Source organism: Dermacentor albipictus, chromosome 2 (assembly GCF_038994185.2).
Source record: "Dermacentor albipictus isolate Rhodes 1998 colony chromosome 2, USDA_Dalb.pri_finalv2, whole genome shotgun sequence".
Lineage (NCBI taxonomy): Eukaryota > Metazoa > Arthropoda > Arachnida > Ixodida > Ixodidae > Dermacentor > Dermacentor albipictus.
Genome location: NC_091822.1, coordinates 114,472,908 through 114,488,844, shown reverse-complemented (window position 1 = coordinate 114,488,844; position 15,937 = coordinate 114,472,908). Strand labels below are relative to the sequence as shown.

General features: G+C 48.5%; 1 protein-coding gene across 1 annotated transcript in view; it reads left to right on the top strand.

Annotated features, from left to right (window-relative positions):
* The window catches only part of LOC135910985 (uncharacterized), a 50,245-nt gene extending 36,268 nt beyond the window's left edge, over window positions 1-13,977 (top strand). The window contains exons 7-8 of the mRNA XM_070533306.1: window positions 12,776-13,808; window positions 13,899-13,977. Coding sequence (XP_070389407.1) covers window positions 12,776-13,808; window positions 13,899-13,900 — 1,035 coding nt within the window. The 3' untranslated portion in view covers window positions 13,901-13,977. The remainder of the gene's footprint in view (window positions 1-12,775; window positions 13,809-13,898) is intronic.
* Window positions 13,978-15,937: the final 1,960 nt, after the last annotated feature.

Here is a 15,937-nt window from a genome sequence, read left to right as displayed (position 1 = left end):
GTAGGGCTCGTTCTTGCGTTGTAAGGGAGCGAGCTAGTTGCCGACAATCTTCTGCATACCGGGCGGCTTCGGAAACAGGTGTGCCCTCTGATAAGTCGGGACGGTAAGGAAGAATAGTGTCAATGGGAAATGATGGTTCGCGGCCATATAGAAGAAAGAAGGGAGAAAAGCCCGTCGTTGACTGGGGTGCCGTATTGTAGGCGTACGTGACATAGGGAAGGATGAGGTCCCAGTTGGTGTGGTTGGAGGCGACATACATCGAAAGCATGTCGCCGAGAGTTCGGTTAAAGCGTTCTGTCAATCCGTTTGTTTGCGGGTGATATGCGGTGGTACAGCGATGAATAATGCGGCATTCAGCGAGAAGTTCTTGAATGACATCGGCGAGAAAGACGCGGCCACGGTCGCTCAGGAGTTCGCGGGGAGCGCCGTGACGTAGAACGAAGCGTTGAAGGAGGAAGGAGGCAACGTCACGAGCCGTCGCGGCTGGCAGAGCGGCCGTTTCTGCATACCTCGTGAGATGGTCTACAGCTACAATGACCCAGCGATTGCCAGCAGCTGTGTATGGCAGAGGCCCGTAGAGGTCTATCCCAACCCGGTCAAAGGGTCGCGAAGGGCACGGCAAAGGTTGCATTGGTCCAGAAGGGCGGCAAGGATCAGGCTTCCGGCGTTGACATTCCGTGCAAGAGCGAATGTACTTTTGCACAAATGTGTACATACCACGCCAATAAAACCTATGACGTAGTCTGGTGTAGGTCTTGAAGAGACCAGCGTGTGCGCACTGAGGGTCGGCGTGGAAAGCGGCGCATACATCAGTGCGGAGCTGCCGGGGTATTACAAGCAGCCATTTGCGGCCGTCGGTACTGTAGTTACGGCGATAGACAATTCCGTCGCGGATGGCGAAGTGCGAAGCTTGTCGGCGTAACGCTCGGGATGGTGGGCGTGTAGGTGAATTGGAGATGTAATCGATCAAAGATGAAATCCAGGAGTCCTTGCGCTGCTCCAAAGCCATGTCGACAGAAGTGAATGGAAGTGGGTCGTCTAGGACGGACACACTGACAATGTCGGCATGGACAGGCGAGCGCGAAAGAGCATCGGCATCGGCGTGCTTCTTGCCTGAGCGGTAGACAACCCGGATATCGTACTCTTGGAGCCTCAGTGCCCACCGGGCTAGGCGGCCGCAGGGATCCTTGAGAGACGACAACCAGCAAAGTGCGTGGTGATCGGTGACGACATCGAAGGACCGGCCGTACAGGTATGGACGAAATTTTGTGATGGCCCAGATGATCGCGAGACATTCTTTTTCCGTGACGGAATAGTTCGCTTCAGCTTTCGTGAGAGTGCGGCTCGCGTAAGCAACAACATATTCTTGGCAGCCGGGCTTTCGCTGGGCGAGCACAGCGCCAAGACCAACACCGCTAGCATCCGTATGAATTTCCGTGGGAGCAGTTGGATCGAAATGGCGCAGTATCGGTGGTGTTGTGAGCAGGCGACGTAGCGTTGCGAAGGCATCATCGCAAGTCGGGGACCACGCGGAAAGATTGGGGTCTCCCCGAAGAAGCTCTGTCAGAGGTGCCATAATCGAAGCGAAATTTCGAATAAAGCGGCGGAAGTACGAGCAGAGACCAATGAAACTGCGCACGTCTTTCAGAGACGTTGGCCTCGGGAATTCTTTAACAGCACGGAGCTTAGCGGCATCAGGGAGAACGCCGTCCTTCGACACGACATGTCCGAGAATCGTCAGCTGGCGTGCCCCAAAGTGACATTTTTTCAGATTTAGTTGGAGGCCAGCGTCACTGAGACAGCGTAAAACCTGCTCCAAGCGATGAAGGTGAGTAGGAAAGTCTGGTGCGAACACGACTACATCATCCAAGTAACACAAGCACGTGTTCCATTTGAGGCCTCGAAGAATAGTGTCCATCATCCGCTCAAAAGTCGCGGGCGCGTTGCAAAGTCCGAATGGCATTACACGAAATTCGTATAAGCCATCTGGTGTGATGAAAGCAGTTTTAGGCTTATCTTCTGCAGCCATAGGCACCTGCCAATAACCAGAGCGTAGATCGAGGGAGGAAAAGAACTCTGCACCTTGTAAGCTGTCGAGGGCGTCGTCGATCCGCGGCAATGGATAAACATCCTTTCGGGTTATTTTGTTGAGGCGGCGGTAATCCACGCAGAAGCGGATCGAGCCATCCTTCTTTTTAACTAAAACAACTGGCGATGCCCATGGGCTGTCGGACGGTTCAATGACACCACGCTTTAGCATGTCACCTACTTGCTCATCAATGACGCGTCGTTCTGTCGACGAGACGCGGTAGGGTCGCTGCCGTAGCGGTGAGTGAGAACCGGTGTCAATACGGTGACATACAGTCGTCGTTCGGCCCAGAGAAGTGCTATGACTGTCAAAAGCAGGGCGGAATTTCTCGAGGAGACGGAGAAGGTCATGGCGTTGCGTGGGGCTTAAGCCGTTGTCGATGACATGGCTGAAAACGTCTTCAGGCGATGCGGCAGGTGCGGGACTACAGTAGAGGGTGGTGACCTCTGACGATCCATCAGGAAGTTCCGACGTGGTAATGGTGTCATAAGGCTCCACAGTGCCGAGAGATTCACCACGAAGCAACGCAATCGAGAATGGGAAGTGGTTGCGTATAGGAAGGTGAGTAGCACCAGCTTGAAGGCTAAGCAGCGCAGCTGGGAGTGATGAGAGGTGGCGGTGAACGAAAGCAGTCGAAGGCGTGAAGAGTACGGTAGAGTCGGAGGCAACGGAACAGGATACAGGTGCCAGAACGAATGTGTGCGGAGGTATATGGATGTCGTCAGTGAGGGACAACTTGGTGCAGGAAAGCGAAACGGCATCAGATATGGCATTGCCAAGCGAAGAGAAGGCGACTTCTGCACGGGGAGCAGTCAATAACAGCTTGGTGACGGGAGAGAAAGTCCCAACCTAAAATAATATCGTGGGAACAGTGGGGAAGAACGACGAACTCGACTGTGTAGACCACTCCTTGAATTTCAAGTCTGGTGGTGCACGCAGCCACCGGCTCGACGTGCTCTGCTGTGGCTGTGCGGAGTAAAGGACCGAAGAAAGGCGTCGTGACTTTTCGTATTGAGCGGCATAGTTTTTCGGCAATTACAGATATGGCGGCACCTGTGTCAATGAGGGCAAGCACAGAGACTCCTTCAACAGCGACATCAATAACATTGGGCGGCGAAAGAAGAGGGCTTGAGCGTTGTGACGATGACGCAGTTCTTGCCTCGGGAACTGCGCCACTTAGTTTTCCGTGTCAGCGGTAGAGGGACGTCGACGCATCGGGGAGAGCGAGCGACGACGAGGAGAAGGAGAACGGCGGTCGGAAACTGGGCGAAGGCTTGGGCGGGGAAAGGGTAAATCGCGGTCTGGAGCGTAAGACAAAGGGCGGTCGTATGCGGCTGTGCCTAGGTCGTCACGTGGATGAAGTGGATGGTGGCGGCACAAGCGTGCAACGTGTCCGGGAATACCGCACGAATAGCAGATGGGCCGATTGTCCGGTGTGCGCCAGGGATTAATTACTCGATGGGCTGGAGGTCGTGACGGCGTGGGGGTTAAAACCGGGCTAGGCATCGGAGGCGGAGCCCGGAAGGCCGGCGGTCGTGGTCGTGCGACGGCGTCGGCGTAAGTCAATGGGGCGGTGAGTTGAGGCGCCCGTTCCAGAGGAAGGAACTCGGACACTTGCTCTTCTATAACATGTCGTAGGGTCGGACTAAGGGACGAACTTGAGTCCGGCGGGTTGGAGATGAGGGAGAGCTGGCGAGCTACTTCTTCCCGGACAAAAGCCTTGATCTGCGAGAGGAGGGTGGAATCTTGAATAGGGGAAGTCAAGCCGGACAACGATTCGTGTTGGGGAACAGGACGGCGAGTTGGGATGCGCTGACGGCGGAGCTCGTCATAGCTTCGGCACAGTTCAATAACTTGTGCAACAGTAGAGGGGCTCTTTGAAATGAGCATCTGAAATGCGTCCTCGTCGATACCCTTCATTATATGCTTGATTTTATTGCCCTCAGCCATGGATGCATCGACGCGTTTACAGAGATCGATGACATCTTCGATGTAGCTGGTAAAGGTCTCACCAGGCTGCTGAGAGCGCGACTGCAGGCGCTGTTCGGCACGAAGCTTTTGAACAGCAGGGCGGCCGAAGACCTCGCTGAACTTTGTTTTGAACGCCGTCCAGCTTGGAACTTCGCTTTCGTGGTTCCGAAACCACAAGTGGACAATTCCGGTGAGGTAAAAAGGGACGGTGGTCAGTTTCGTGATGTCATCCCATTTGTTGTTGAGACTGACGCGTTCGTATGACGAGAGCCAGTCATCAACATCGTGGTTGTCAGTGCCGCTAAAGATGGGAGGGTCCCGCTGACGGAGTGTGCCGGGACATACGGAGGACTGGGGAGCAGGTGGTGGTAAGCTCGTGGCGCTTGCGGTGGTCATGATGGCAGGGAGAGTCCGGCTCCGCAGTTCCAGGATCACAGGAGACCCAGCAAACCTCCACCAAATATGGCAAAGAACTACGACACGCTGTGGACGGCACGATGAACGCGGACAAGAAGACGCAACAGCGTAGGCTTAGCCAGTCACACCAGGAACAGCGTCTAGCCCGAGCCCCACTTCAGAGGCATTGGCGATCTGGCTGCGGAGCTCTGCACGGCGCACTTCTTCTTCCTTACACAAAGAATAAAAGGTTCACGCGTGGTGCTCACCCTGCAGTGCAGGACAAAAAAAAAGCTATGGGGTTTTACGTGCTAAAACCACTTTCTGATTAAGAGGCATGCCTTAGTGGGGAACTCCGGAAATTTCCGCCGCCTGGGGTTCCTTAACGTGCACTTAAATCCAAGTACGCGGGTGTTTTCGCATTTCGCCCCCATCGAAAAGCGGCTGCCGTGGCCGGTATTCGATCTCGCCACCTCGTGCTCAGCAACTCAACATCGGTGAGTACAATGCTGGGCAGTGAAATAAAGGAAAATCTGAAACCATATTTTATTACGATACCAATTATACGGACACTCCAATCAAATTTTTGTCGTCGCTGTCGGGTTCCGCATAGATTGAGATATACGTATTCTATATGTTTAAGCATGCGGTAGTCACGGGCTATATTGCTAGGCCATTCGCTCACCAACGTTCTTCGTACCAGATGGTACGTTCGTGACTAAATTACTCCTCGGTATTTTGAGAATGACAGGTTACAAACAAATCTCCTCAAACAAACCATCCATAGCTCACGCATTTGAGCTTACATGTTCTAAGATTAATAAATGTTAAAAGGGCAAAATAATGTTAGTGAAGAAACCTGGAAGTAATGTAATTTCACGGGAGTGGTTCTTTACCGGAAGCTTAGTGGTGCTTCTCCCATGTAATTAGAGTACCTACACGGCCTGCTAAGGCATTTGAGTGTGCTAATAATTATCGGCGTAACCACGTACGTCGCGGCCGCGATACTCAGGCCCGCGTACAATCAGAACACCATCCTAGAAGTTCAAGTCCAACACTAAAACTTGCTGTCACAGTGACTGCGTCATTCGTTAGAGAAAACTGGCATTTTTTATTTATTATTGACAACATGAATAAGACATGCATTCGCGGAAACAGGCAATCGTTGTATAGGAGTAGGTTAGGTCCATGAATTGCTTACTTTCCAGTTTATGGACTTCACTGGAAGGTTGCAGTGGTTTAAAGCGCGCGATAAGTAGTTTAGAAAACCCTTACGACGTCAATGCCCTTTTCTCTTCCTTGCGACAATTTATAGTGATATATCACGTAATCAATTCGTCAGGGTGGCTCGTTCACCTACATGTGGAGGTGGATGCCAGCAAATCATCGAAAAATAAAGGAACTGGGTTCGCAAGGAGGTGGGAAGGAGAATCAGGTTGTAATAATATTTGGCTTAAAATTATCCGATTATTGAACTGGATTGTGTTGAATGGAACGTCTGTGTCTCTCGCAAATTCTTACAACGCAAGGAGGCGTTCACCATATAACGCCAGTGCTACTGGGCCAAAGACAATCAAACTGGAAACAGGACATGCGCTGAACTCTCAACTAATCCTTTATTGAGAGATACTTCAGCATATTACAAATGAAAAAGGGGCGAGTGAAATCAGAGGTCACTTCGTTGTGTTGGCAGGTGTTGTCGACAATGACTGCGCGAATAACACGAGCGTTTCTCGAAAGCCTGAGAGTGCACTTTAACATTGCACATGGAAATTTAGGCGCACTTATCGCCTCGTCCATTTGGTGCAAGCACCGCCGAAGGTGCGCTTACTAGAACGTTGCAGGGATTCCAAGAGTCAGTGTAAATTTTCTCTCCTTTTTCGCTGGCTTTAGCCTTTCGTTCTTTTTTATTTGTCCATCGCTTTGAAGCCATAGCTTATTATGTTTTCCAGTTATCAACATATTTCGTCTCAACGTCATCTGATTGTTTTCTCGCAATATTCCGCCATTGTGTCCAATAACGGTAGAATTGTATGGGGAGCGCTCTGGGCTAAGACATGATATTTGTTAGCGTAATTGTAAAAAACATGTAATATTATTATTCAGTCATTTACGCTGTCGAAACACCCAGTATGTTGGCATATTCACTAATGAGTGCACTCAGGCATGAACTCAGGCGTGAATGTCAGTGAGCTTGAGTAAGGAGAAGGGAGGGAGGGGGGAACGTCAGTTCATTTTAAAAAATATTTCCAGGTGTGGCTGATTGCCCTATAGTTGGGCCGATCCATTTGGCAGCCTTAATTACCGGGAACTTTGCCTTAAAAAAACACTTTAAATATTCCGCCATCACAAAACCATGGTTTGAGATAACTCATTCAACGACAGCTTTTGCAGGCTTATGACAGAATAATGCACGAACATCACATAACGGGACTGAAATAAGCTACACTGAAACATAACTTATTTACTAAATTGTTCCGCATTTTCCTCATAAAGAAATACGTGCCAATCAGCTTGCAATACAAATACCAATGTTGGAATGACACCGCTGTCAGTCGACTAACCAGGAAGTAGCTTTGCCCAAGAATGTACGTACAGCACGTTGGTCAAACTACAATTGGACTCACTGATGTAAAATCAACCTGGCCAGTTTACGGACCACGGGATCTCAGAAAACATTCAATTTCCGAGCAGCCCGTAACAGTGTTTAGTAAAACCGGACATCAAATTCTTGTTCACGTTTACTGGTACAAGTTGCAAATGCGAATACTAGGCCGTGTTGGGAAGCTCCGCAGATAATCAACCTAAAACATGTTTTGAAAAACTTCTTGCGAAAGCGGAGAGCTAGCGCATTTTGGGGAAGTGCATTTCCTTACCACCCTTCTGAAGTGAAACCGGCCTTTACACCTAAAGTATAAACAGTGCCTCTTCTCTGTGCGATGGTCATTGTTCCTGCCATGTTATCACTATGCACAATTGGTTAATGTTTTATTCGGTTACATGTTACTGAAATAAATACCATGAAAGAAGACAAAGGTGTGTGCTTAGCTCATAGCATGAGCGACTAGACTTCTCAGCGTGGAGTCGTGCGTTCGAAACTCACCACGAACAACGTTTTGTCTTTCGAACTTATTCATTTTTTTTCATTATGAAGCACGTCACTTTAGGCATTATGAAAGGACAGACACACCAACGGACAAAATCCCTGGGTGAGTGGCCTAAGGTTTGACACATTAGAAAGGGCGGAATCATTTAATGCAAACTTTACGCAACTACTAGTCGACATTTTATATGTTTTATCCTATCCAAATTCTGATGTCGTTATTCTAGCAGGCATCAGGAGTCCTTTAACGTACAACTTCTCGAATTTATGTTTATCCAAATCTCCGTACGTCAAATATACGCAACCGCGGAAGGAAGCATCTGGCAGTGAATCGTAGCGTTGTTTGAACCGCTTCGTCAAACGCTACACTAGTTTATGGGAGGTTACTGTTTCTTTATTTCAAAGCGAATACTATTACTACCTACAATGAGAAATTTTCCAAAAGCGTAAGCGTTTCTGTGCTTGCCCGACAAGGAAAACCGCCCGTCCGTCCACCCCATGAGACGATCGCTTTCGGGATGGGGCCAGCAGCGGCGAGCGAATTTACCTTCGTGCTGCCTCTGGCTTCAACTCGAACTAAGCCGCGAGAACACATCGCCCACAAAGCTGCCAGCAGCCACCAAAATGTGTCCCCCCATCGCAAACCACATTCAATGTAGGGGTCAGGGCGTCTCGTTTCAATGCGAATTACGCAATGAGCACACAGCGTGGAAGAAGCTATCTGCACTCGTCGCGCTGGGTCCCCATCGCAGATCAATTTCAATATAGGGGCACTCGTCACCGCGCCTTACGCAGCCGCCACCGGAATACGGTGGATCGCAGTTGATAATGCTTTGACGTGGATGGTTCAGACGCCAGAGAGCCTTACCGGCTTATAATTATTGGAACGTAATCAGCGCACCAGGCACCGCCACATGCAGTAGTAGTTCGCGTGCCTCAATTCACTGTGCGCCGCCGTCCGCAGAATTCCGTAGCGCCGCAGCGTTCTTGTTCATGCTGGTCATTTGAAACTTCATAGCACTTATGACAGCACGAAGCTTTGTGGATATGAGCAAGTGGCACAATGCTTACACCTACTTACATAACTCTCAGACATGTTCCTGCATGAATGTTTTTTATTTATTTATTAGGCTGACAAGAAGCGAACAGCAGGTATAAATGCAGATGGTGTTGTTGGGGCTAATTTAGCTCATTGAAAGTAGATAGCCGGATCAGGGGGGCCTGGCTGTGTCTATAGGATTGGCCGCCTTCCCATGCTTAGCTTCCGGCAGCTGGTCGAAAATCGCAGCGGCGTACCGCGGACTGTTAGAAATGCCCTTAAAATGACTCGACAACAAAGAAGAGTTGGCAGAGCGATATTCTATAAATGGTGAAAGGAGTGGAGATTCTTCAATTGTCCCGTAAAACTTTTTCTTATGCGCAAGTACGCTTTCACGCGAACGTCAGCTCTTTCCTCAGGGATCGCAAGGCCACGATCAACTTCGGCCAGATCAAGTCGGACGGATACGCGCTGGGAGCCCGCGGCACGCCGCAGGATACGGTGTTATCCCCACTGCTCTTCAACATCGCCACTAGAAACCTATCGCTCCGACTCGATCGAATCAGGGGCGTCAATATCAATCACGCTCTCCATACGCGGACGACATCACCGTCTGGTGCGGCGGTAGGTCGGACGCGGCGGTGGAGCGGGCCCTGAAAGAGGCCCCGCATGTCACGGAAGAACTCCTCGAGGGCACGGGATTGGTGCTCTCGCCGACCAAATTGGACCATGCATGCAAGGCTCATTGCTGAAATGGATTAGAAAATATTTGGAATAGCTTTAATTTATAGCGCCTCAGATGCGCAGGTCAGCAAGTCTGTCTTGCCCATACCCTAACTGCTTGAATTATGTAACATGAAAACGAAATTGATTTATAAATATATTGCAGTTATGCGGATGGCAAAACCAACACGGCAGTGTTATAAGACACTCAGAAGAACACAAATATTCGCGTACAAAGCAGTAAAGCTCAAATGAAACGATACTGTGTCTGCGATCGCAAGGTGTCCCTTTCCTAAATGCATTATCTATTATGGCTATCGCTTATTCGGCATTCAAGTTCTAGAACATGTGCTTGGTGCAAAGAAAAAATGAAGCGATAATTTACCTAAAGATGCCTGTCCTTGGCTATGCTAGCAATGAGCAAGATTGAGTAAGGGTGCTTCATAGCTTGAGTAGAGAACCTGGAGGATGACTTTTTCTCGAGACACAATATTATTCGATACATAAAATAATGACATGCTTTTGTAACGCCCTTGTTTCATCATGTAGCTTCTATCTGCTATATATTGGAGCTGTTCTAGATTGATAAGGCAAATGCATTAGAAGGGAGAGGAGGAGGAGGAGGAAATAACTTTAATGTGTCCTGAGGAACCCCTTCCCACCCACTCTTGGTTTAGTGGGCGGCAGGGGTCGCGGGCCGCACCCACGTTGGGACGGGAAGCCCGCGACCCCTGCCGCCCACTAAACCAAGGGGACGGGAAGCCCGTGAGCCCGAGAAATTAGAATTTTTTGTTTGCATATGGCGTGGTTACTACTATGCGCTAAAGATTTGTCCTGGGAAAATAAATAACTGTCCTCAGTGCTACTGTGTATGGACTGTCTTATCATAATTTGTTTCAAACTAAAGTTGATGCATCAAAATAAAAAGTGCTAGAGAAAGCAAGAAGGACGAATCATCTAACGTGTTACGGCTGTGAACTCCGCATCAAGAAATATTGCTTCCATTATTACACACTACGCATGGTAAGCTGAAAACCGACCCCAGAAAAGGCAACTTACAGATTTGCGTAAAACACAACAGTTTGCATTCGCAGTACCACGCCAGCCTCGACTGGCTGGCCGGTCAGTGCATGATAACGGCGCGAAGCGATGAGCTCAGCAAGAGTAGCGCAGGCGCACAGAGTTCATTGAAAGTGCAAGTTGCGTCTGCTAGGCATGGCGCCACGACAGTCGCGATTACCATAGCTTCCCAGCTTATCGAAGACAGCAAGTGCGCGTAAACACAGACTCATCTTAGGGTCTCAAAAAAAGAAAGCCCCTTTCTTAAAGAAAGATGGTTGAACGCCACGCTACCCAGGCGAACTAAAGCACCCTAAGCATTCGTGGCGGTTAACCTGGGTAGGCTGCGGGTGCAGCACAGGGTAGAAGATACTGCAGTACGCTAACGTAAGCGCGAGCGCGATCGTGCGCGTAAGGCCAATCCCGCGTATTGTCAACGGCATGCAGAATACATGTGGGAGATGCTTGTACAGTTGAGATACCTAGTGATTTCGTGATCATCAACTCGTCAACACGACTCATCGCGTCTTGTCTGACGCGGAAACGTTCCTGGCAGAAACATTGAAGACATTAAAGCCACAATTACGCCTATCCTCGTGTGCCGTGACATTAACATCGATGTGGCGAAAAAAACACGGCAAATAGATCGAGAGTTTCGTGCTACATGGCTACTCGTTGAAATTGAACACGCTACAGAAACCCACGACGCAACGCCGTTCCAGAATTGATCACACGTTTGCATGCACGCTGTGTCACGTTACGATGGCATGGCCCCTGACCATCCACCAGAGCGATGACAAGGGAATAATGTGCAAGTGTAGAGTCGTCCGTGAAAGAGTGAGGTGTTCGCGCGTAATCAACGACTACATGATCTACGATAAAGGTTATGCAACTTACCAAAATTTGTCTCCATTCATCTTCATAGTTCAAAAAATGCCACCCTTAACAAGCAGTCAAATCATGTATGCATAGTAGCGGGTAACTCAGCATTTCCTGTGTTCGTTGTGAGGTCGTTGGGTTGGAACTTTGATTCAGTTTCCATTAAGGAAAAGCTCCACGTTCAACAATATTTCATTAGGAAGGGGCTTCGATGTTTTGGCCTGCCATTTTCAAGATATCGAGCAATTATTTAGTCAAGAACATAACAATTCGTATGAGCCAACACAGTCATTGAATGCGCAGCAATATAGCCCGCATACACGGAATGCATCTGCATGTAGCATAGATGTAAATGGCTACATGTGGAGCCCCAGATCAAAGGCGAAATTGCACTTCGAGTGTCCATATAGTTGATATCCCAAGAAAATATGGCTCGAAATGTTCTTTCATTTTCTTTCTCTGTCTCGCATACAGCACCAGCACCACGCATGACTCTTGTATTCTTTGTGTTTCATTCAATTCATTAGAAAGTGGGACGCCTGAACTGTGCCGTATATTGAAGATTATACAAAGAAAGTCTCTTACAATCTGAGTGACGGTTTTGCTTCGCTAAGCCGCTAAAGCTCTAACGTTCTTCCACCTATTTCTTGCCCTTGCAATAAACCTTCTAGCTGCCTCAAAGTGACGCTTGTAATACTAATTTCTTGCCATGCCTGTAAAAAATAAGTCGAATAATAAAAAGATAATAAGCATCGTGTGTGTTCGTTTTGCGGAGTATCAGGCATCCGGTTATGCTGTGTTCATGCAAGCACCCTACTTTTCCTCTTCACTGCCATTTACGGTATTCAAAGCAGAATTTGTACTGAATATTTAATCGAATACTGACCTACCCAAAAGAATTCTTTAAATGAAGCCTTGCATACGAATGTAAAACCAGCTTGGGAGAAAAACAAAAGAATTTCGCTTGCCCATTTGCAGTAGGAGGAAAAACGAAACGCGAGCATGAAGGATTGCACCGCATTTGCTTAATGCGAAAGCACGGTGTTTCCATGGCATATACGAATAAAAAATGAAAATGAGATCTCCTCGTCACTTGGAATGTGCGGCACTGAATTATTCTCAAAGCAAATAATGCGGTATAAAAGGCCGCTCCTCACAGACTCAAATCAGAAGTTTCTTCTCCTCCATCGGACTAGGACTACCACCATGGTAAGTCGCCAATGAACTGTTCACTTTCGCGTCAAAACTGCAAGCACTTCAGCAATTTCTCCCGCTAAAATGATATCAAGCTTTTTGTAGCTATCTGCAGGAATAGGCGAAAGTGGATAAGGCTACAACGTTTGGTTACACTGTAGAGACTCACTACTCAGGACCTTCCGACTGCATTGTTTGTCAGAACCTTTTTTTAATGAATGCGTCAAATGGAGCTACTAGTCCAATATTGCCGCAATAATTGAAATGCAATATCCGTTAGGCAACGACAAGAAAAAATCATATGCGGTATCCAGTGGTGCAGTCAGCTGAACTTTTTTACATGCTGGAACTGTTTTTCATCTCCCAGCTTCGTGCCTGCATCGTCATCGCCTTGGCCACCAGCGCCTTTGCTGGTCACGTTGCCGGAGGTTACACCCTCGCCAGCAACCCTGGTTACGGTCTCGGCTATGGCAACCTTGGCTATGCTGGCCTTGGCTACGGTGGCCTTGGGCTCTCCCATTACGGCCTTTCCCATGGAGTTGGGTACTCCGGCCTGACTGGCTATGGCGTTGGTTTCGGACACGGATACGCCCCAGCCACTAGCTACGCCATCGCCGCCCCAGCTGTTACCCGCACCGTTTCCACCTACCACGCTGCTCCAGCTGTGACTGCCGTCCACGCTGCTCCAGCGGTGACCGCTGTCCACGCCGCCCCAGCTGTCGCTACCTACGCTGCCGCCCCAGCTGTGACCAGCGTTGTCCGCTCTGCTCAAGTCGTCGCTGCTGCCCCAGCTGTCACCACCTACGCTGCTGCCCCAGCTGTCACCAGGGTGGTCCAGTCCGCTCCAGCTGTCACCTACGCTGCCGCCCCAGCTGTCACAAGGGTGGTCCAGTCCGCTCCACTTGTCCAGACCTATGCTGCCGCCCCAGCCGTAACTCGGGTCGCCACCTATTCTGCCCCCGCTGTCACCAAGTTTGTCCAGTCTGCTCCTCTTGTCCAGAGCTACGCTGCTGCCCCAGCCGTGACCGCTGTCCACGCTGCTCCAGCTTTTGCTACCGTCCATGCTGCTCCAGCTGTTACCACCGTTGCCCATGCTGCCCCAGCTGTCGCTACCTATGGCGTCACCCACGCTGCTCCAGCCGTCGCTGCCTACAGCGTTGCCCACGCTGCCCCAGCCGTCGCTACCTACGGAGTTGCCCACGCCGCACCAGTCCACTACGGCTACGGCGTTGGCTCCCTGGGCTACGGTGTCGGTCACTACGGTTACGGCCATGGCCTCCTCGGCTACGGCCTGAACTACGGCTACGGTCTTGGCTCCCCTCTGAGCTACGCCAACCTCCTCCGCAAGAAGAAGTGTAAGTTCTAGTATCTTTTCAATTCCTTTCACTTTTAACGCAACTCTTGAACTCTCCTTTCTCACTAACGTCCCCGTTTTCTTCTTGCAGAAATGCTCTTGTTCTAGGCCCTCTACAAGAATCCAATGTACAGAGCAAAGGAGGAGCAGTTTTCAAGGCATCAATCGAGTGCTCGGATTGTTACTGCAGAATAAACTGCTTCCGCCAACTACGTCTCACCGTCTATACATCTACTAATACGGCTCTTTGAAGCACATACATAATAAAAGCATATTATTGCATATCATATCCTTACAAGCAGTCCTAGCGGTGCGAATGTTCGAGATGTCATAAGAATGACAACGGGCCGAGAACCTCCAAGGATATGTTCGCTTGCTCTGCGGTTTGAGCGGTCAGTAGTGGAATAGCAGTCTTAGAAAGATATTCATCTCCCTCCTATTTCGTGAAACCAGACCGCAACCATAGTGTCCAACGCGCGTAGCGTCTCTTCATTTTGCCTTTTATTCGCTTTGTTCACTGGCACATTGCTTAGGCGATAATACCGAAACTAATTTAGAATGTCTACGTATATGCGCATTCCTGATCGCTTTATATTTAAATGAACAGCACTTCCTACAAAGAAATGATTAGGTTGCCCTCAAAATTCATGTTTATGCATACAGTGTAGGTGTGAAAATTTAGTCCTTGTAACATTGCCTTTGACAATAGAATCTGAAGGTCTTTATGCCATGGACACAATACCAGATGGCAATTGCTGCCCTGCTTCTGACGAAAGTCATACAACTTTCCCTCAAATTATTATCCTATCGCCCGATGGCGATGATATCATTTTTATTAAAGCAAACAGAGGAAGCAATAGCAATAAGGTAAGCGAGTGAGCTATCAAAGTAAAATATTTTGTCACACAAACAATTCGCTTCCAGGAGGGGCTTTTCCACTCAATTAGTTCAAAGTTAGCTAAATGATAAAAACATTGACAGTAACTTTAGCAGACGCTAAAGAAGGTGAATGGTGAAAGCCTTCGCAGTATAGAGACATTACCTAAATGACTTGACATTCGCATTCGAATGCGTTGTTACGCCTTAGTAGTTCCTTTCTCTCACCTAATGTTTTTGTTTCAAGTGCCTTATTCGATACTACCATAATCAATCGTGCTTTAGTTAACGTCGCTTGAATTAACAGCAAAGGTTGTCGGTTCTTCTGCGGTCAGAGATGGAGGATTCGAGGGCCTTATCAACTCTACATTAATTACCTGCGCCTTAACTACATTCGCCTTAATTCCAAAGATCATCAAAAATTGTGGGTTCGAGTCCTTGAAACAAACTCTTTTAATTAACCTCGGCTTTTTTTTTTGCCTTGTCGAAAAGGATTAGACTATTTCTGGGGTCTGGTATTGGAATTCTGCAGCCATTTATATTGTTTGTAAAACACGAACATTTAACAGAGATGGGAACAAGGCAATGCGAGGACGAGCACTTGCTTTCAACTGCTGTGGTTATTGTGGAAATATCAATTTACGTAGGTAGAAAACTCATAAGCCTCCATGTTCTCTTTTTCCTGTTTCTCTTTGAGATGTTCACACTTTGCACACAATATCATGCAAGAACCAGCCCAATCAGTTATGCAGCGGAGCCACCTATTGTGCATTGGAATGCATCATGTAACCGCACAAAAACAAGGGACAAAGAAGGAACACACAGGACAGGCGCGGAACTTCAACTAAGATTTACTCCGGAAAATCTCAGATTTATACAAGTATCGTAATCACACTTGCTAATCATTAGACAGCCATCACGTGATGTTGGCATGCGGGCGTCACGGCTGTCAAGGGGACAACGCTGTCAACAGCGCCCAGTGGCGTACTTTCTCTGGCTAAATTTCGACGCATATGATGCAGACAAGTGCAACTAAGCTGAAATAAAAAGCACATTAAGGACTGCCTGTAATGGCCTTCATATTCCAGTCGACATAAAACAAAGCTGATGAAGAAGGTCATCAAATACAATAAAAAAGAACGGTAAACTTGAGCAAAATTTTGCAAATGCTTCAGGTTCCGGAATACTGCAAGAAAGAGCTGATGTTAATGTCATCTGAAGTGTTGCCAACCTGTGGTATAAAGTATCGTTCCT